Genomic DNA, 22355 nt, shown 5'->3' on the forward strand with positions numbered 1-22355 from the left:
ATGAATTAATATGAGTATAGATTGTTTTAATAAACAGGTGTTATGTCTGTGGTGTGATTATGTGAGAGAGACATTTATTCCCCATGTTATATTAAAGAGAAAGTGATAAATGCTAGCTTTGAATTTTTGATATACAAAATAAAATTCAGACTGTCCTTTGCAGGCTTTTCTGATGTTTTGGTTTTGTGGTTAGCTTTAGCAGTGGCATTGTTTCAATTAAGGACGTAGTTCCAGATGTCATGTTGCATCTAGACAGTAGATAAAGTTAATACGAATGATGCAATAAATTTTGCATATCTGTAAGATTTTTGTTTGAATTGTATTTGCAGTGAACATTAGATTCATAAAGCTAATCCTGTCTTTATAGATTTGCTTTTTAAATAACATGTACTAACAAGATTACTCATATCAAATCTCGCAGTTTAGGTTATTTGTCTGTTGAACTGGTTGACTTTTACAGGAAAATAAAGTGGAATGACTTTACAATCAATATGCAGTGCTAAACTTCAACCCAGTAAGATACCTGCATTCTAGAGAGCAATGGAAAATTTTTTGGGTGAAGGTTTTCTTTAAAATTTTTTGACTATTCAGCAGATAGAGAGAGTCTTTAAAAAGCTAATAGGGTAGGTTAAGATATATATGTGTGTGTGTATATTTAGAGATCACACAGATATCACACTGGTAGTTATTTGTATCATCTGACTGCTTAACTAAGTCGCTGGTGACAGTAAGATTTTGCATAGTTGTGGTCTTTTCTACATTGTCTGTTACTAACTTGTTGTTCCTTTTTTGGTTAAAAGCACACACTTTGCTTTCAGAAGATAGTCTTACTGCCTTAGTGTTGAAAGAGTTAATCATATAGTAATACTAATTTTAGTCACTGACACAGTTTTTAAGACTCCAACAGTATGTGTTTTACATACACCAACAGTTTTATTAATATCCTGGACAAAACTTTCACAAAGAATCCTTTTAACCTTTGTTGGCTTGAGACCACAGTGCAAAAAATTGCAAAAGTCAAACAATTTGTTTAAATGACAGTGAGCACAACTTTCATCAAAAGTATCCTATTCTAGAGCAGGCTACCTCCTAAGAATGCCTCCTGTGCCTGTGTAATGTCTAGCAACTTCTGAAATTTTACTCAAGTATAATAAGCTCACTTGAACTAGGCTGGAAAAAGTGTGAAATGTACCTAGTAAAATAGCTGACTGGAACTCAGTGCAAGCTATATAACTTTCTTGCCTTTGAAAACATTCCTTTCTCCCCTCCCCCGATATTTCTGCATGAAGAACACTATTGTTTATAAGCAATACAAGAATATCAGTTCTGTGTGAGAGGTCATTGAACACAGATGACAGAATGGAGACATTGTGATCAGGAAGAGTTGGGGGAAATGGGGTAGTATGGGGAAAATTTCATGTCATTTTCAGGTTTTCCCTATGGCACTGAGTACAGATTCTGATGGTGTTTCACTGAAGACATGGCTGGCAAAATGACAGTGATCATTCAATTATTTTTTTTTCCTCATGGCAATGTAAGGCTTCACCTGACACATTAATATTGGTTATTTCTACAGTTGCACAGCAGGAAGCTGAACTTGTAAAAGATCTCAGTTCATCAGTTACCACAACTGCACCAAGAGGTCCACAGTTCTTTAGCAGTTTTTCTGAAATTCCTATACAAAAAAGTTCAATGATGTCTCCGGCAGATCAGTTTGTCAGTGTTGCAAGAGCATCAGTGAGAATGCAGAAGGTGAAACAAAAACTTGATTCTGTTATGGTAAGCCAAATTTAATTAATTTCCAGAAGTATATAGTCTTCTCAGCCAAAGTTCATATTCTGGGACTGGTATATGTAACAAAACATATATGTGTAGTCTTGGGATCTGTTCTTCAGAAATGAATACATCTCTCGCTAATATTAATGTACCTGTAAGTAGCTCTTCAGAAGAGATTAATCGCATAAAACTAAGTTATTTTTGTTTATCAAGTATTAATGACAAGGGATGTTTTCTGTCAACGCCCATTGCCATTCATATGATTTACTCCATACATCATTATGACTGAGCTTTAGAAAATTCTCTCTTTTTTTTTTTTTTCTTTCTTTCTATTCACCTTTAGAATTGTATGTGGCATAAATGGAAGAGGTTTCATAGTGGGGGGGCTGCAGGGCTGACCTGTGTGGGAGGAGATCATGGGCTGCCCTGTGCTGGGCACAGCCGTTTCCAGCCAGCTCCGTGAAGGACAATACAGACCCACTGCAAAACTGAAATTGGAACCAAGCAGAAGAGCATATGGCACCTCTGAAAACATATTTAAGGAAGGTTAGTAGCTACTAGGGACAGGAAACACCAGAGCAGAGGAGGAAACACAAAAGAAAACATGTCAGGAGGCACATGTGGAGATACAGGAGGAGGAACGTGAGGAGGCACAAAAGAAGACACAGAAAGAGGCACAAAGGTGATGCAGGAGACACAAAACAATGCACAAATGGAGATACAGGGGGAGATAACAGAGTAGGCATGAAGGGAAAGGCAGGAGGAGATGTATGAGGACACACAAAAGAGAACACAGGAGGAGGTACACCTCTGAAGTGACTGCAACCCATAGAGGAGTCCACGCTGGACAGGTACGATCCCCGAGGGGATTTCAGCTGGTGGAGGACACACGCTATAGCAGTGGAAAAGAGTAAGAAACAAGGAAAGGCAACAAGAGCAAGCCACTATGCACTAACCCCGCTCTCTTGTACCACCCATTGCCTTACCAAAGGGACTGAGTGTAACATAATGGCAAAAGCGAGGAGACTGGGGACTAGGAAGGAGGAGAGAGGGGTGTCTGAAGTGAAGCAGAGACAAACAAAGAGGGAGGAAAAGTGTTTTCTTTGGGAATTTGTTTGACTATTCGTCTTGTTTCTCAATACCTGAATCAGTAATTAAAGCTTTTATAATTGGCAATAAATTTAATTAGGTGAAATTCCCCAACTTGAGACATGCAACAAGAATGCAGAATATTTCTGAATAGCGCTGTGCAGTTATAATTACTGTTCGTAATGACATGAACTGCATTTGGGGTTGCGCTTATTATTTTTCATTTTTAAGTAGTTTTAGGTGTATATAGATTTTTTTTTTTAATGTAGTTTTAGGCTTTGTCTGCATTAGTAAGTAGTGAAGCACAAAAGAAGCAGATGAGTAGGTGAAAGCAGTTGTTGCTGAGGACGCTGTAGCTACTCTCATCATGCTTTAGGGGTTTTGCTTTGGATTAGATCTAGTCAGGTTCCCTGGCCTGGACATTCCCATTAGGCCTGTGCTTTGAAACTATCCAAAAGAAAGCTATCCCACAGTCCTTTGCTTTCTGGACTGTGAGTTCCCAGTGGACCTCTTTATGAAATACCACACTGTAACTCGCATGGATAATGGTAGCTTGTTGCTGCTGCCTCTGCAATTACATGTGGCCTCACATAAGGAAGAAAGCCTTTTCTATTTTCATCTACAAGTGAGCCCTGGTTCCTTCAAGTTGTTTATCAGTCAGAGAGAGGCACAATATGGAGAGAACGGAGCCTGTAACCTTGTGTCTGGGAAGACATTCCAGGAGAAATTATTTTTGCTCTTCTGGATGTCTTGTCATCTGAGAAAGAAGACAGGGATAATGAATTTCTGGGAGTCTTTATCATTGCAACTGTTTAGTCCCTGATTAGCCAGGGATTCTGGGCTGTGGCCGGCAAATCTGGTTTAGCAGAACCATGTAGTGGTTCCATGGAACCATGTAGCTACGTGAAATAGATATGCCTACAACTGTGCTTGAGAGAATAACTTTCAGCTACTGGTGTTTTGTAACCCTAGGCTCCCATTACTCAATGACTAGTTTGGGGTAAGTCCACTGTAAGCAGAGTCATGATCAACGTTTTGGGCAGCATCCTCCAAACCCGCTACCCGTGGACCATATATATGGGAGATGTCAGAAGGGTCATCTGAGACTTCTCACCGTGTGGGTTTCCAAACAGTACAGGATGGCTGTTGAAAGAGCCCACATCCAGTCTAATGTCTGTCACAGAGCAGTGATGATTATAAACGCTGAGAGCGCTTCCTTGCAGGGCTTTATGAACCCCTGAGATCTTGGGAGGAGATATCTTTCCATTCAAAGGACATTTGATACTCATCTTTTTAACGATCCAGCAGGAGACTCAGGGGACAGAGACACGTCCGTTCCAAGCAGGGATAGGACCATTTCTTGCATGTGGGTGCAGTTTTGCCTGCCTGCATTATCAGATTCTGGACAGCCCCAGAATATAATATATCAACACTAAAACTTAAAATTTCTATGAATTTGTAATTGGGAATTAGTTTTGGATGCATATGCATTTACATGTCTGCAACTCCCTCTTTCATGTGAAAAATGATGCTTGTACGTAAGTGCAGCGCTTTGCTGGAAGGCTTGTTAGAATGCATACTCACATAAATGCTTTTCTAAAGTGCTTGTCAAAGTAGGCCTCATAAAAGTTGCCACTCAGCCACATATGTGAGAATGTGCTAATATGTCTGGGTACAGACAAGTGAAAATAGAGAAAGGAGTCTTTATTAAGCCACACGTAGGGTGGCAGGCTGCCCTGTGATAGGGTTGGATTATGAAAATCCAAATGAGAATGCAGGTGTTATCTTGTATGTATTTGACGGGAAAAATAAAAGGGAATTGGAAACTGTGTAGGCTTTTTACTGGTCTTTTGGCCATGTTTGCATGCCAGTGCCTTCTCACAGACACGTAAGGATTACTATGTTGGGCCAAGCATGTTGGCAGCATACCTTGTAGACAGTAAACCTGGCCTGAGGTCATGCCTGGGGTTGTGTTTTATGACACAAAAAAGCTGGAACCTCCGAACAGCGGATCTGCCAACACAGGGGTCTCTGAGTTCAATGTGTGTGAACTTAACAGCAATAACTAATGGATATAAAATTAACTTGTAACTGCAAAGTTTGGAGGTTTGCAACTTAGATATATGATTTGCAAATGTAATGTGAATACATGAAAATTTGGTTTAAGCTAGATATAAATAGAGAATATTCTGATCCTGTATTAGCTTGGGTTTTTTGTGTTGTCACCAGTACCTCCTTTCCAGGTCCCTTTAGAACCAATGTTTTTTTTTTTTTTTTTTGTTTTGATTTGCTACCTAAACAGGAACCCTATTGGATGATAGAGGAAATTTCTGTTCTTCTTCTCTGAAACATTACTATTCTTGTTCGCCCAGAGAATGTGTAATTAGAATGAAGAGTTGAATATTGGGCTAAAGCTTTAGTAATTCACAAAAGCTAGGGCATTTTGTTACAAAAGGTAAATATGAATTTCTTTATGAAACCAGAATGAAGAATTGGGTTCTTTACCACACAGAGAAATTACAGTATAGTGAATGTTGGCAGTAATTATTATTTATCTCTGCCTCAAGGAACTGAAGATAATGTATATTTCTATTCACAGAAGTTTTTGATAGGAAAACACTTAATCCATGTCTAGTCACTGAAAGAACTCATAAGTGCTTTTTCATTCAGTGTTACTATTTATGTATTTAAAATTTTACTTCCATCTAGGAATTCAATTACCTGTTTATAATTTTGCATAACAAGGGGGTGATATATGTTATGGCGATATGGGAAGAAGGGCTTCTTTTAAAGGTATAATATCCTAGCTCTGAAATTGTGGTTTTTAGATGTCAAAACTTTCATGCTATAATTTGAAGGAGAAAAAACCCTTTGTAGTGCTTAAGGACAGCATCTATATATACTCTGTAGTACTCATACTGGAATCAATTATGTGTTGGCTGCCTCATCTCTTAATATGTGAATACTTCTAAAGTCATTAAAATTATGTTTGGCTTTCCCAGTCTTTATTTCACAATGTATTTTTGAAAAATGTTATTAAAAGTTTATCAAAGTGGTTACCAAAATTCTGATACTTGGAGGGTTTTAAGTGCAATATTAGACAAGTACAATGTAAAAGTATTCTTCTCTATGTACAGAACTACTTAAAGCTGTTTCAATTTTTTTTGTCCTTTGAGTGTATTTATTACTATGCCAGAATTCATTAAGGAAATAGGTACTGTGAGAGAATCCGGGAGCTTATACCTCGGATTGCACCAAATGTACTGAACTTTCATCATTATGAATGACTATGTGTATGACTATAAAGTATGGTCATATATGATGCTTTGGTGTAGTATACATCAAATACTATACTGTGTAGACCTTCCAGATGGTCTCCTTTTAGAATTTAGTTGAGATGCAAAATATATCTTGTTGTATGAAAGCAGAACAGAATTTAAAGCCACTGCTTTTCAGAAAAAACATGCAACCTTTTTAGTGAACACATAAACATGATACTGATGCTTTCTAAGCCATCAAGTGGAAGAAGCTGGAAACTTGTCCTTCTGTCTGCAACAAAGACCTAGAGGCAGAGCTGGGTGCCAAAGTGGTGTGTATTTTGTATGCTACCATTGTCAGTCTTGTAAGAATCTGTCCTCCAAGTCATCTTGGTTTTGGTAGATTCTGAAATACCATGCTTGGCTGGATTTTAGTGCAGATTGGGAAGAGAAGAGTTCTGTAGTAACTTACGACAACTTCTATGTGAAGATGGAAAACCGGAGGGTTGTAATATATTAAGTGCTGAGGACTCTTGTTAAAACATTGCCAATTCTGGGGATGTTTTTGGCCAAGTACAAGGTGATGCAGCAATGTCTCTGCAGGCTGAAATAGCTTTTTCACTTGATCATGCCTGCAATACAAAATTTTTATCTACAAACTGTCAGAGGAGGTACTGATATTCTGTAATCTTATCTATCATATGAATAAGAAATTTGCAGTATTTTTAAAGCCTCTTTTTTGCTGAGTAAGTTCTTAGAATTGTGTTAAGTTTCTCTTAAGTTTTTCCCAAAGAAAACTTGCAAATGAATAGGAAGCCATTTTTTTTGTACTGTGTATACCATAGTTGGGAAAAAAAATTAAAAAGGCAAAAAAAGCACTTAATTTTATTTCTTATTAAAAACAACACTGTAGCTGAATAGTTTTTAAGAAACCATAAGTAAGATCCATTCCAAATGGAATATGAGGAGGATGCTTGTGTGCTCTTCTACTTAGCAAATCCAGGATGAGCCCATATATTCAACACTGTAATTAGTTCTGGACACCCCTTCTGAAAAAGAATATAGTAAAATGAGAAGAAGTTCAAACAAGAGTAACACAAATGCCAAGAGCTATTGAAGAGCTTGCATATAACACCATTAAATTGACTAGAGCTCCTCAGCTTTGCAGGTTGTGCAGGTGGAGATGAGTAAGAGGGAAGTTGTGACAGAAATACATGAAATCATGAACAGTATTGGAAAAAACAATTGTTTCTCACATCTGAAGAGGGGACATGCACTGAAGTTACATACACAGGGTGCTGTGAAGGCCAGAAGTGTAGATGGGTTCACAGAGATTTTGAGCAAATTCGTAAAGGAGAGATTCAGCAAATGCTATTGGCCCAATGAACTGGCGTTACTGCCAGCTGATGCTCAAGAAGTTCATAAACACTTGGGTGATGAAAGTGGAAGGGCCCATAGGAAAAAGATTGCTCTGAACTTATGCACCTTATCTGCTACAGGTAACCATTGAAAAATGTGAAGATGGATCTTTGCTCTAACACAGTGCAATTATGTTCTGGAGTATATATACTATACATATATAGAAGTTATACTGACAAGTGTGTGGCATTATCGCGTTATTTGTGAGTGGGTTGTGTGGTAATGCTCCATAAGAGTTACTAATATTCTTTTCATTACATCAAATTAGTAAATAATTTTTAAAATCTATTAAAGTTCAGTTGAATTTTAAAATGTTTATTAAGGTTACTTTTCTTCCAGTTTTGCTTTTATAGCAATTTCAAGTCAGATACATATGGCCCACTGCATAATAGGTTTGGGTTTTAGTTTATTCATTATCATATTAGTGGAGAACATGATCCTGTAATGTAGACAATTATTTTTCTGATAACCTATGCAATACATCCCACTAGAGTAAGAACTTTTAAATAGGTGCTTTTGAATAGTGCTTTATGCTTTTTCCTATTCCTCTTCCAATATTCCTCTTCAGAATGCCAGGAAATACTTTTCTTACTCTAGGAAATCCTGTTGCAATATTACTTTAAACATAGCTACTCCCAGCTGCAGACTTACAAGGATGTGTTTTATAAGCCATGGTGGAACCACTTTTGGATCTGATATCCTATAACCCTGTGCATTTCATTTACTGGATACAAAATTTTCTTATAAACCTTTTTCCCATTTGCCAAGCAGATACTGTTGAATCATTGTGATTGCATAAAGTGATCGGTGATATGAAATGGCTGAAGTATTACTAGAAGCTTTATATAGGTGTCGTGGTTTAACCCCAGCTGGCAATTAAGCACCACACAGCCACTTGCTCATTCCACCCTGCTGGGATGGGGGAGAGAATCGGAAGAGTAAAAGTGAGAAAACTCATGGGTTGATACAAAGACAGTTTAATAGGTAAAGCAAAAGCTGCACATGCAACCAAAGCAAAACAAGGAATTCATTCACTACTTCCCATGGGCAGGCAGGTGTTCAGCCATCCCCAGGAAAGCAGGGCTCCATCACGCATAACGGTTACTTGGGAAGACAAACGCCATCGTACCCCTTTCCTCCTTCTTCCCCCAGCTTATACACTGAGCATGACGCCATATGGTATGGCACAGCCCTTGGGCCAGTCTGGGTCAGCACCCCCCCGGCTGTGCCCCCTCCCAGCTTCTTGTGCACTGGGCAGAGCATGGGAAGCCGAAAAAGTCCTTGACTGGTGTAAACTGTACTCAGCAACAACTAAAACATCAGTGTGTTATCAACGTTATTCTCATGCTAAATCCAAAGCACAGCGCTCTACCAGCTACTAAGAACAAAAATTAACTCTGTCACAGCTGAAACCAGGGCAATAGCTAAAATACTTAATAGCACATAAAGGTTTTGCCAGAATTTTACTTTGTATAGTTTGTTATAAAGTAAAGTTTCGGAAATCGTAATGAATTTTCCTTATCAAGTCATTAAATTTGCTGATTTTAATTATGTTGCCTGTGTTACAAGTTGAACAAATAACTATTTTTTTCTGTGGTTTCCTGGTTTGTTATTTTTTTTGGTTTTGTTGTCCATGTCTGTCCCTGCCCCACCCCCCCCCCCACCCCCCCCCCACCCCCGTGAAAATCTTACAAAGCAGGTCAGATCCTTAAAATCTGTAGTATTTTTCCGACATTAGAATATTCTTTGCTTAGTAAGAAGTTTTTTTCTAGGCATTCCTCATCTTTAGCAATCAGATTAATTTTAAAACAACGCAGTCCAAATAGATGTAAAAGAAAGGAAGCTATTGTCTGTATTTTGTAGATGAAGGAACTTTGGCACAGATGTGATGGGAGTAGTTTCACAAACTCTATTCTCATACTGATCTGTATGGATTTACTGCAATTAGTTACTCTGCAGTAATAGCTAATCTTCCCACACTTACCCAGTGAATAAAAGAAAATAGGTAAAATATCTTGCTTTTACTATTAAGTAAAGGTCATTGTCTGGATAGTTACCTTAGAAATACGTAGAGCATTATAAATACGCCTTCCAGCTTGGCAGCAGTGCAGCCTGAGCTGCCTCCAGAGTAAGATCTGGTACCAGAACTCTGAAATTCTTCACTAGAGTGGTAGCTAGCGTGGAGCACAAAGAGACTGAAATGGCTCTTTATGGTAAGGCTGTACTTTCAAATGTCTGGTCATGGAAATACTTATTGAATTCCCTGAATATGTGATTTAGTTATATTAAGGACTTTTTCCTCTCTCCAAGCTTCTATTTAGCGTTAGCAATAGATGTAAGGAATTTCTATTTCAAACTATTTCTCTACTATTTCTTTATACTTTTAATTATGAAAGTTAACGAGGAATTACGCGAGTCTTGGATACACAGATTGCTATTATCTTAGGGAGTCATTACAAATTTTACTGTGAATATGGAATTTAAATCTCTGCATGCTCTCAGCCTTTTACTCAAGTGAAGTAAGTGACCTGTGTGAATCTAGTTGAGAGTATCAGGGCAGTAATACTTACAAAGCAATGGTCTTTCATCTGTGCTGTAAGCACAGGATATCTGTCTTTAATTCTTGCTTAGTATTTGCTGATGTTACTATTTGAATAGAGGTCTAAAGTAGCAATAATAAGCTGCAGTCAGCTGTGATAGAAGATTTTGTTCCACTACTGACCTTTTTCAGCATTATATTTCTCCCAATGGCTTATGTTTTATGTAAAAGGTATGTTAGACATGAGGAATTAATTGCATTCATTTTTTAGCATAAAACTATATCCATTATAATAATTTCATCAGAGGGTAAAATAAGTTGGTGTTAAGCATTTTTAACGTGCATGGATTTTACTGATAGGTCCTTTAATTTTATTTCTAGTTTTGCCATCTTAGTTTTCTTGCCATAAACATTCGTACAGTGTTGAGGAAAAGTTAACTCACTGTTTGTGTTCTCCCTGCTCAACAAAGTAAACAGGGACATCTGAGTAATACTATGTTTATTCAAATCATATTTTAGAGCAGAGAAAGCTAGATTCAGTTGTGCTGGTAAAAGACAGCAACTTATATCTCCTTGTGCTAGCTGGCTTATTGTCACCAAGGTGTGGAGAAAGCAACTTGATTAAGAACTTTTATGAAAGAAAATCCCGCAAATGTGCACTGAGTCAATTAATTTACTAACACTGTTGACAACTTTTTTTATTAATGTTTTTTGGGGCTGTGATAGGGTTTCTTGCAACGTTGAGTGCAGAAAGGAACATTGATTATGGCTCAAATACTGAGATACTGTAAATTGAGAGTTAAAGAAGGATATACAAGATTAAACCTCTAAGAATTTTTAAATAAAGTTTCACAGATTCATTTTATTTTTTGTTAGCTGAGGAAGGCAATTTGTTTTTCATTCAAATAAAAGATATAGAAAATAACTTTTTATCTTTGCATCCAGAAGTGGTGCTTATTCTGGGGAAATCGGGTCAGGTTTTTCTTTACCTTTCTCTCTTTATGGTTACATAATGGTTAATCTCTGGAATAACCAAATGAGGTCTTGTCGGCATAAGAAATTAGATTACACTTTTTGTTTAAGTGCATAATTTTAAAAACAATTTAGTGAAGTGCAAGCCTGGTTATACTTTTTTTTTTTTTTTTTTTTTTTTTTAAGAAAAATAGGAATGATAATGAAGTTTTTACAGAAATATATCTTTTTTAACATCTTTGTGGGGAAAAAAGAAATTAAAAAATCTACTAAAAAAGGATTTTATATATGATGGGAAAAACCTAGAGTCTAAACAAATACTGGGGGAGGGATGGGGGGAGGGAGAGAGGTTACAAATGTCTGAGTGGTTACATGATTACCTGAAACTGTATACTGTATTTAGAGGTATGTCCTAATGTCCTTCACCAGCAGGAACAGAGGAATAGGTTTCTATATGTATTTGACAAGCTGTGAGTCAGAAGAATTTCTGGTGTCTATTTTCCGTAGTAGGAAGAGAAATAAAATTGTAAAACAAGTATCTTTGGGTGTGTTTTGTAGGTGACACAGGTTACATCCATTTTTCATTTGCACAAAAAAAGACATTTTTAAAATTTAACTACTAAAGTCAAGTCATGGATTTTTTTTTTTTTTATTTATTATTTTTTTTATTTCTGGTCATATGTTCTTTGATAGCAAGAATCGTAACCAGCCTCAGAATAGGTCACAGAGTAATCTACTTCGCTCTTACTCAGCAAGACAAATCTACTTTTTACTGTTGTTCATGATGACATTGGCCCATTCTGCTAAAATGTGTATATCCAGGCATGTTCTTAAGCTGAAATGCCAGTTTCATCCAATTCAGGAAAGGTGATACTCTCTGAGCGTTATGGCTGAATGAGTCTACATAGCCTATGTATAGCTGAGCCTGTATTTAACTGTTTTGTGTCTTGTACAAAGAATTTGGTTTTCCTTGTGACTGAAAGAAAGAAGCTTACTATTCCAAATGTTGCTAGTAATCTTAGTTTCTTCTTAACAATGTTTCTTTAAAAAAAAAAAAAAGGGAAGAAAGGTTTTGTGGTAAGCCTGTAATTGAAATGCCGGAACTCTCTGGCAGAACTAAGCAATTGAATATATATAATTAGTGTGTGATGAGACATATCATCTGTAGACAATGGCTATATCTAAACTGTAGGATCAAGCACCTTCTAGCTTCAATTTTCATATGCGTGCCCTGGTCACTTCTGGGCTTCTATGGGGAAAAACAATGGAGCATCCAAGTTACGAGGGAGCTATATTGCCATCTAGACATGTTCCTGATCTGGATAATCAGAGTAAGAGGACTGGAGGGAGCATCAGGGGAACATGCTCGCTTCAGACAAGCAAAGTATATCTATTTCATTTTTGTCTACGTGTATTGGGCTGATACCTTATTTTAGCTGTCTTTGGCTTTCCCATTTAGTCTAGAAGTTACTTAAGGGCAGAATAGATTAGTCCCTAAGTGATTGAAGTACACCTACTGCAATAGAATCCCAGCCTTCGTTGGAGTCCTCCTAACACTACTGTCATAGAAATGATTGCATTTTTACATAGATGTAAACTTGATTCAACCTTATATTGCAAATTTAAAAGCTGTAGTATTGTACTCCTACTTTCAGCATTATTGCCTATGTATTTTCTTCTAGCATTGAGAAAAAAATAGCAGAATTTGTGTTTTGTTTTTATTTCAAATTCAATTGTCAGCTTTTAAATTCTTCAGAGTCATGGTTTAATAATGTTTTTAAACTGTCTTTAAAAACAGTGTCCTAGAGGCCTAAAGTTTCAAAAGGGAAGCTTAAAAGTAAAAGAATAAGAGGTAGTATAGAGCTGGCCAACTTGATTTGACTTGCAAGCATATATGGAAATGTCAATTATATTGATTGCAAAGGTCATAAAATTGCGTTCTCAGGAAAAAAAAAGAAATTGTTATTGTCAGCTTGTCAAGTCTTGCATTATTCTGTTTTTTGTCTCATATAATTTACTTTTAATGTGAAAACTAGTTCCACTGAAAATGTATATTTGCATAATTTGCATAGAGCTGCCCGAACACAAAAAAGAAAATGCAAATCAGCTTTGTTTAAACTTGGCAAAAATTATGTAGGTACATTTTTTCACTACAAAAACTATGTGAATGTTATAACTCTTGGTTTTACTCAATTCAGGATAGTAGTAAACTGTGTCTTTGATAAAGCTGTGGTTTGTGCATGAAGCAAGCAGAGCCTGTTGTGAAAAATAAGTAGATTGATGGTTGGCTATCTTAGCCAACTTTGCTCGTTGTTGTAAAAGTATTTAGCAATGCCTTCCCGCAGCATGCATTTCAAAAAAAATGATTGCTTCACTCTGTTCTGTAGGTAGTCTATGTCTGTCTGCTGTAGGAGAATTAATTATCCTTCATAGGACAGTGGAAACAGTTCACCTGGAAACAGTTCTGCTGAATCATTAGTCCTCACTTATTAGCTGAGTGGTTCCTTCTTCTGTTATAATGTTGTGGGTTTTTTCCCTCTTTGGGCCTTTTAGAAATTTAAATAATATTTAACAGCTAGTGGCAGAAAGGTCATAAAAACTCTGATTTTGTGTTTACTTTGGATGGGCAGTCTTTTATAGCTCACCTGTGCTGAGCTTCACTGCTATTAAGGGGAGGAATGAATCACTCCTGTAAGACTGCTTAAATTTAAAACTTTCTTTTGAATATGTCTTTTGTAAAAATGTCTTATCTTGTTTTTAAGGACTTGGAGAGGAAGGAAGAGTTGTAAGATAGAACTTATTTTGCATTTTTAAAAGCCCAATTTTCTTAAATCTTCAGGAGCTTATGTTCAATCTTCTATTGTATGTGTTGATTGCATTTGATTTCAAAGCATGCTATTTGGCATGTATAATGAGAATATTTGGGTAATACAGCAGGAAAATAAAGAGAAGGGAATTAAATGCTCTACAGGAATAATTTACATAGAGTTCCATATCTCTTCTATAATTCATTCAAGCACCACAATCGATGCAAGTTTCTCCTGATATTTTTTCCCCTCCAGGATGAACCAGGAAAGTGTCTGTTAAGTGCTGGTTTTGAATAGTTTGCTCTTCTGTGTTTAGTTTGATTTCCAAAGGCTGCAATATTCAACCTGTCTTCATTCCTTGGTAGTGTCTGAAACCAACTTTTTGATAGCAAATTTGAAAGAGAATTCCAAAAAGGTTTCATGAGAATGCTTGACTGGAAAACATACATTTGTATCACTGATGGTGTAGTGGCCACTCTGCAAGAAATTCACGCAGGGAGGAGATCTTCTCATTTGTCTTACTGCAAAAAGGCTCTCACTAGAGCTAACAGTGGGTCAAAGAAGATGAAACACTGGGAAGCTGAGCTCGACACATTTGCAGAACAGATTATTTTTCTGTACTTGAGTAAACACATAAGCTACTGGCTTTCCACCATGTTTGTGTCTATCAGAGAAAACTTTGTGTTAGCGAAACTTAGTCACTTGCATATGTAAATGTAAGAAAAGCAGATTGGTTTTGTTGTTCAGAAAAACAGGTCTCTCCATTCTGCTTACATTTCACAACCACTATTTACTAACATTCTGTTAAATTTGTACACTGCAGTAGAATTTAGCTGGTTTAATGTTTTTTTCTATCATGTTCAATGGTTGATCTGATTTTTCTGTCTTGCTTTTCTTTCTGGTCAGTCTTGGACTACAATCATTATGATTGCGTGCAGTTGCTGAGAGAGTACTTGACTCGTAAAGAAAGTTTTTTGTAATAAACTTCTTTCAGTAGAATTAAATCCATATTGCTACACAAAAACCAGATACATTAAGATGAAGGTTTAGTGTCAGAGGAGATGATAGCAGGTATCCTCTATGGCCCAGTCAAGTCACTCAGCACACGCTTTTAGTGCTATGTTACCTGCATCCCAGTACACCTGCTAATGCCCAAATATTCTGCATTATTGAAACCTGGTGAATTGTTTAATATGTATTAAATGACAAAAATAGTAGTTATATAAATTATATCACTTCTGGAAATAAGCCACTGATTCACTTTGTTTTAGCTGTCGCCTTTCTTTAAACAGCGTTTAGAAGCCAGTAGGTTGAAAATTTGCAAAATGTCATTGTTCAGCTGAAGTTTAAGGGTCTGATCTAGAGTTTATTTAGGCCAAAGGAAGTGCTTCACTGATGGTGGGCTTTTAGTTGGATTAAGTGACCATATGCATCTATTCTAGATTGTGGAATAGGCTTGATTTTCAAAAGAGTGTTGGTTTAGGTAAGTAAGTCTCAAAAATTTTAGCATATGAATCTACTTTGTTTGAAGAAAGTTACAAATATTTTATTTAAGGCCTATTTTCCCTCCCTCTTGGCTGTATTATCAAGGCAGCCAGTGAAAATATGTTTAACAAACAGTAAAATTCTCAATTGCATCATGTAAAAACCTAAGATTGTCATACTAGATTTTTTTATGTAAGCTCTGTGGGATAATATGTCAAGAGTAAAGTTTGGGAAAGGTTTTTGCTTTGTGATAGCTGCATGTATATCAAGAAACTCCATAGCAAACCAAATTTTAACTACATTATCTTGGTTGCCATGGAAATTGGGACTACAGATATTTTTTGTGTACCTTACATAAAGGTGATTTGGTCTAAGTATGGTGATTTGGTCTAAGTATGCTTTATTGATTTGCAGAAATCAGTTTTGTGTTAGGACTGGTTTAAGCTTTTTTTTTTCCTCTCATTCTAATATTGAGTAATCTCTTCACAGATGTAGTGTAGGTTGAGTACTCAAAAATGAGAAGTTATTTTACATTTATCAGTTTATAACCATATGTGAATGTCATTTTATTTTTATACACGAAGATGCAATGAGATGCCAGTTCAAACAGTTCTGTTCGTTGTTTGCACTGTTTGAAAGTTTGTGTCCATATCTAAACATGCAATTCAATTTATAGCTATGTCCACAATTTTTCCAAGTCTATGTCTCGAAATATTCTTAAAAAAAAAAACAAAACAACAACAACAAGAAACCCATCCATTGAAATTTTTATCATGGACTTAAGTCTTAATTTTTTTCCTGGAGTTATTTACACTAAGCAAATATGTCTCTTCTAGCTGTTGCATCAGTAAGTAACCCAGGAAATTACACTTCACTTTCTGATTTGTCTTTCCTATTACAGGCGAGCTCAAATCTCTTGCTTCCTGCGCCATCATCGCTGTCACCACACTCCAAGCTAAGACTGCCAAGCACTCTGAGCACTCCACTGAATCCTCTGTATTCTTTCACTACTAAAAGTGGTAAGTTTCTTTTTTTTATTTCTTCACTCTCTGTAGGGAATGGGTAATAACTTCCATGAGGATTTTTTTCTGCCTTGATAGATTTTGCTATGCAGCTCTTTCAGGGAGTGTCCTGGTTGTTATGTGTGATATTGTTTATAAAGTGCAGTGTGATACAGTCCAATGCTGATATATATTCCTTTGTAATGCTTTTTTTCTTTAAGCTGTACACTTATTTATTGGTACTGTAAGTTCCTAGAACAGAATGAGATTGCCAGCTTTTCTTAATTTAATATTTTAATAATATTCTAATACTTTAGTATCTTAAACACAGACCCTGAAAAACAATCAAATCATATTTTTAAATGCATATGTATTCATATAAGAAAGCAGTAATAAGAAAAGCAGAAAAAGGTAAGGAATGAAATTATGCATTTTTATGATACTTTGCTAATAATATCTGTTGCATTACTAATCATAATATTTAATAATAAAATTGATAATTTCATACCTTTTTGTCTTTTTTGGGCACCTATAAAATAAGACAGAAAATTGGAACCCTAGTTTCCAAGTGTTTTTGTTTGTATCCTTGAGAAGAGTAAAAAGAAGTCCAGAGGGAGGGTGGAATATATAATGAACTAAAAACATGTAGTAGAGATTTAAAATGTAGATAATAAAGGTAGGAATAATCTCTATAATTACATAGAATTATCTCCTAAAGGCAATTTTCTTTGCAAATCAAATTATGATTATTTTTTCTGAGCAGCAGGGAAAGAGTCCTTAGCATGGTCTAAAAGATTGACCACTAGTCTCAGAATCGCTCTCAGTCACTAACTCACAATGCAAATGGCTATACACCAATTAACTTCTGTATTTCCATTTTTCTACCTTAACAAAAGAGCTTAGAGCCATAATTATATTCATCTATTGCACAGCAGATGCTTATTGTTTCCGGAGTGTGTAAATGTTACAGAAAAAGTAGAATGCATATGCTATCTTACATATTGTGAATATTTAAAATAAGTGGACTAACCCTTTAAAGAACATTAAGATATACTTTAAATTGTTTTAAGTGACTGTACCTAATATTGCTCAAACCAGTGCATTTTATGGTCTTGAATTTTACTTTATGCAGAAGTACAGATAAATGTGTTGCTGAAGACTTCTTAAATAGCATGAACAAACATAGATATATGTTATAGCTGTTCATGTGTGTTCCCAATGTAATTGTTTCCAAAACTGACTCATACTTCAAGACGACCCTCAAGGATATTATTTATGCAGGGGAAGTACAGTAAAAAAGAGGTACATTTTAATGGTCTTTCAACAGTCAATGAAAGCAATGACAAAATGAAGATTTTTAGGGGGAAAAAGACCATAAGAATGCTAGTGGACCACAACTGAAAGAGATTTTCCTGTAAAAAAATCTTCTAAAATCCTAAATTACTTCTCTGTCATTTTGGAGGCCTCCGAGTTCTTCTACTGAGATACAGTTGTTTTCAGTGAAACATATGAGAAAGATTTACTCATCTATTTCATCTTTCCCCGTTGATTATAAAGGAAAAAGATAGGTGCTCATGTTCATAGCTCCTAACTGACAGCTTAATTTTACATTTGAATAATAGAAAATCTGTACTTAAAAAGATCTATTCATTTGTGGATTGTGCTGGAAGCACAAAACCTTTTTTTTTTCTGTGTTGGTTTCATATACACTATATATATGGTTTTCTGTACTTACGTTATGGGGACGTTGCATTGTTAACAACTGCCTATAATACAGAGATCCTTCATTTTTGCCCAGCAGATGGTTACGTATTCCTGAAGGTTATGTTGGCAGTTATTCAGTCTTCTCATTCTCACACTTTCCTGTCACCTTTTGCTGTGTATTTAGTGCTTCTTAAAGGAAAATGCAGAATTCCCATAATAGTGAAGTCTCTACAGGCAGCACGAATAAAGCTCTGTTCGCAATCTTTTTAACCATGTAACTGGTGTATGTGCGTGCTATATTAACTTGGTGAGGTTGTAGATGATGTCTTGTGATATGGACAATGTAGCAGCCTGAATACATGCAGCACTTTGTTCCTTTTACAAGACAATTTAATTATCTAGGTCTTGTGTTAGGTAGAAACAGTGAAAAATGGGGTAACCACCTTTGTGATTTATGGGCAGTAGCAGTAATACTGCAGATCTTTCCTAACTTTTAAATCTTTTTGTATCCAGATATATTTGCAGAAATAGCTGTAAGTGATTTTGTAATGCTTCAAATAAAAGTAATATACACTACTATGCCTTTTAAACATGCCTGTTCATTTTAACAGATGGGTTCTGCATACTCTCAAATACATACTATGTTTTGGCTTTTCTTCAAGTGCATACTTTCACATGTGTATAGGCTTTCATGAAGCCCCAGTCCATGTTCTGCTATTTACCTTCCTCACTTCCCTCAAGATCAGTTATCTCATGGTCACTGAGGCAGGACTGCCTTTGTCTCCAACCAGTTCTGCCTTATTCATTATTAGCATGCTCAGGGATGCAGCCCTCTTAGTCAGCCTGTCCAGCATCTGCATCAAAAAGTTGTCCCCAGTGCATTCCAGAAGTCTGAATTGCTTGTAGCCTGTGTTTTTGTCTCTCGAGCAGATATTGAGGTGGTTAAAAACCTCCATGAGAGTCAGGGCCTGTGATTCTGAGACTTCTTGCTCTGTTTAAAGAAGGCTTTATCTACTTCCTCTTGATCAGGCAGTCTGTAGCAGGTGCCCCCCACAATGTCCATATTTTTGGCCTCTCTTCCAATTCTGACCCATACGCTCTTGACAAACCTGTCACCTGCTCCATAGCTCTGCGCATTTGAGCCTCTCCTCCCTTCCTTACAGCAATCTCCATTCTTGTCTTCCCTGTTGGTCCTTCCTAAAGAGCCTGTGTCCACAGGCTCTTGCAACACTCCAGTCAGACACTAATAAATATAAATTTATAAATATTTTATGTGAAGGAAAAATTCATGAAACACTCAAAATATGATTCAATGCCGTTTGTCATTCTAATATAGCCCCTTCCCTCAGCAGCACTGTTTTGTGAAAGCAAACTTGAGTTACTTGGAAACCACTTGGGTTCATGCGTCCTTGAATATTTCATAGTGCGACAGCAAAGATGCCTCTTCTTATTTCAGTCTTCCCTGTGTTCTGTAATGTTTTAGAGACTTAGGTTGAACACCCCTTTCTGATTAATTAATTTTAAAAAAAGGTGAACTGTTATCTTTATGAAGTGACTCCATATAGAGTGAAACGATCTGCTAGTGATTTGTTTTCTGCATGCTCAGCTGCTGTAACTTCTAATTGTAAACTAATATATTTCCATATCGGATCCTTCCTCGTCTCCTTAAAGAGTTTCTTCAGTTATGTTTTGGTTTGGGTTTTTTTTTATCCCTGATCTTGAGTTTTACATGCGATGCTCAGATATCCTAATTTACTTTGTTATAAATTAAATAATTCATTTTGTAATCATCAAATAGAGAGCTTCAGCACTTTTCTCAAGCACAGAATGTTCTTTATGTGAGATGAGTAAAGACAAGATCACGGCATCAGCAAGGTGGGAATGCACTTCTGGAAACCATGTAGCCCAACCCTCCTGCTCAAAGCAGGTTCACGTAGAGCAGGGTGCTCAGGACCATGTCCAGTTGGGTTTTGAATATCTCTTAGGATCAAGACTCCACAACATCTCTGGACAACATATTACAATGTTTGACTGTTCTCACAGTAAAGGGTTTTTTTCTTAGGTTTAAATGGTGTTTTGTGTATTTCAGTCTGCATTGGTGCATGAGATTATTTCTCCCCGAACACAGGACTTTGCATTTCCCTTTGTTGAACTTCGTGAGGTTCTTGTTGGTCCATTTCTGCAGCCTGTCAAGGTCCCTCTGAACGGCAGCACATCCCTCTGGTGTATCAGCCACTCCTCCCAGGTTTTTCATCATCTGCAAACTTGTTGAGGGTACACTCAGTCCCACCATCTAGGCCATTAATGGAGATATTAAACAGTGTGAGCCCCAGTATCGACCACTGGAGTGCACAACTAGTGACTGGTCTCCATTTAGATTTTGTGCAGGTGGTTACAAACCTCTGATCCCTGCAGCTCAGCCAATTTTCGGTCTGCTGCGCTATCTGCTTGCACAGTCCATACTTCATCAGTTTGTCTATGGGAATGGTATGGGAGACTGTTGAAAGTTTTGCTAAATACAAGGTTAACATCGTCTACTGCTTTCCCATCAATGCTATAGAGCGCTGTGCAAGAGATATATTTAAAGGTTTGTTAAGAGTATGGTTAGAATTACTAGAAAAAAGTAATGAATTTTGACAAATAGTAATTAAGAAAGTAGGTACCACAAAACAGATCCAAGACATGGATGAACTTGTTTCTTATGTGTTATGTATAAAGCACTTCATTAGAGAGATTTCTTAAAATTTAAGAGAATTAATTTAAATTTAGAAAACATGTGTTGTGTGCCTTCCTCTCACAAATATCATGTTAAATTTGAGAGGAAGGCACAGAACTTAGGTTTTTTTGCTGTCCATCCTGATAGCCTGTCAGTTGGACTTTTTCATCGAGAATGTAACTCATTTTGCCATATCAGGGTTTTTGTGTGTCTGCCTCAGTAAAGCTGCAGCTGTGCTGATAGCCATTTCAATCGTTTGAAAAGTTTGCTAGATGTGCATCTTTGGAGAAAGTTATCCCCTTTGAGTTTTACCTTTGTAATTTGGATTCATAATGTCTTATGGATGGTTCTATTTTTCATTCTACTCAATTTTTTCCATGTTGTATATATAGCAGATTACTTTATTCTTACTTGATTATTGTTTAGTATGCTTTAGGGAATCTGTCCCTAAAAGTATGTAATGTTTAAGCTTGCTGAACTTCTTTTCTTCTTTCTTTTTTTAGTAATGAGAAAATTTGTCTAAGACTTGTCTTTGATAGTCAGAATTGAGGCTTTACCTTTGTGCTGTGTAGCTCTGCTCATGCTTCAGTGCTAATTTTATCATACCCATCCTGTGCTGCTACTCTGCAGCACTGCACTGTAGCATTATCCAGGACTTTGTCTTAGACATTCTGATCTTTTCCTTGTCATGTTCTCATCTTTGTACCTTCTTCCAGGATAACCCATTTCCTAGTTGTTATTTTTTTAAACAAATAAGGAAGTAGCAAAAGCTCGAGCTTTCAATTACCCATTCTCTGAGAGACATTAAAATCCCCGCTGGTTTGGTTTCCCTTCCCTCCTTAAGGTTGTGCGCATCTTTGGACAGTGAAATCACTCCTATGCTCTCAGACACTGTTTTGCAGATCCGTGGCATGCCATGAAAGAAATGGCCTGCAATTTTAGGCTTTATTCAACAGTGACTCTTCAGTAACTCCCACTGTGTTCAGGGCATGTTTTCTAAAATAAGTTTTAGGTTTCAAGTAATTGTAATTAGCAGCGACCCTAATTGTTAAACTATGTGGGAGATTGAAGCTTGACTATAAATACTGCACAGATCTTTTCACTAAAATTTTGACTTCAATAAAACCAGTTAATTAAACTTGCTCCTAAAAATTAATTACGTATGTGCTAGAAACGTGATGGTTCTTGTATCTTTAAAAAAATCTCAAAAACAAAAAACACAACGCTTTGGCAGGGTTGAGAACAATTAGAAATTTTCTCTCCATTAACACAACTGACAGTCAAAGGTGTTTTCCACCTATATAAAGTGAAAGCTTCAAAGCACTCTGTCTTGCTCTCTGTAGATATTAACAAAACTGGCTTTGCGTTTAAGTCCTCTGTTATATTTGATAGACTATTTAAAACTTCTTTTTTCAATCTCAAGCAAACAGTGAAATAAGTTTCTACATCAAAGATATCAAAAATATTTATGCATCAACTAAATGCTCTTAAAACACTTCCGATTCTGGTTCTTTTAGAAGCAGAAAAAGGAGGTACATCAAGTAGCAAAATTCACATTTTTGCAAGGATACTACAGAAACTGTCAAAAGT

At 36.5% G+C, this 22355-nt stretch overlaps 1 protein-coding gene across 6 annotated transcripts in view; it reads left to right on the top strand.

The window, feature by feature from the left end:
* Window positions 1-22355, top strand: part of AHI1 (Abelson helper integration site 1) — a 98413-nt gene that overhangs the window by 33777 nt on the left and 42281 nt on the right. For 5 of the 6 annotated variants that reach the window (XR_014227618.1, XM_082306413.1, XM_082306415.1 and 2 more), the window contains 2 exons: window positions 1577-1779; window positions 16246-16363. Coding sequence is in view for 5 of the 6 variants with exons in the window: in XM_082306413.1 (XP_082162539.1) it covers window positions 1577-1779; window positions 16246-16363 (321 nt within the window). In the remaining variant the exon portion in view is untranslated. Of the gene's footprint in view, window positions 1-1576; window positions 1780-2119; window positions 2871-16245; window positions 16364-22355 lie in introns of those variants that run through there. The other variant, XM_082306417.1, reaches the window with a different exon arrangement.

This window comes from Platalea leucorodia (assembly GCF_965183815.1).
Source record: "Platalea leucorodia genome assembly, chromosome: 3".
Taxonomy (NCBI): domain Eukaryota; kingdom Metazoa; phylum Chordata; class Aves; order Pelecaniformes; family Threskiornithidae; genus Platalea; species Platalea leucorodia.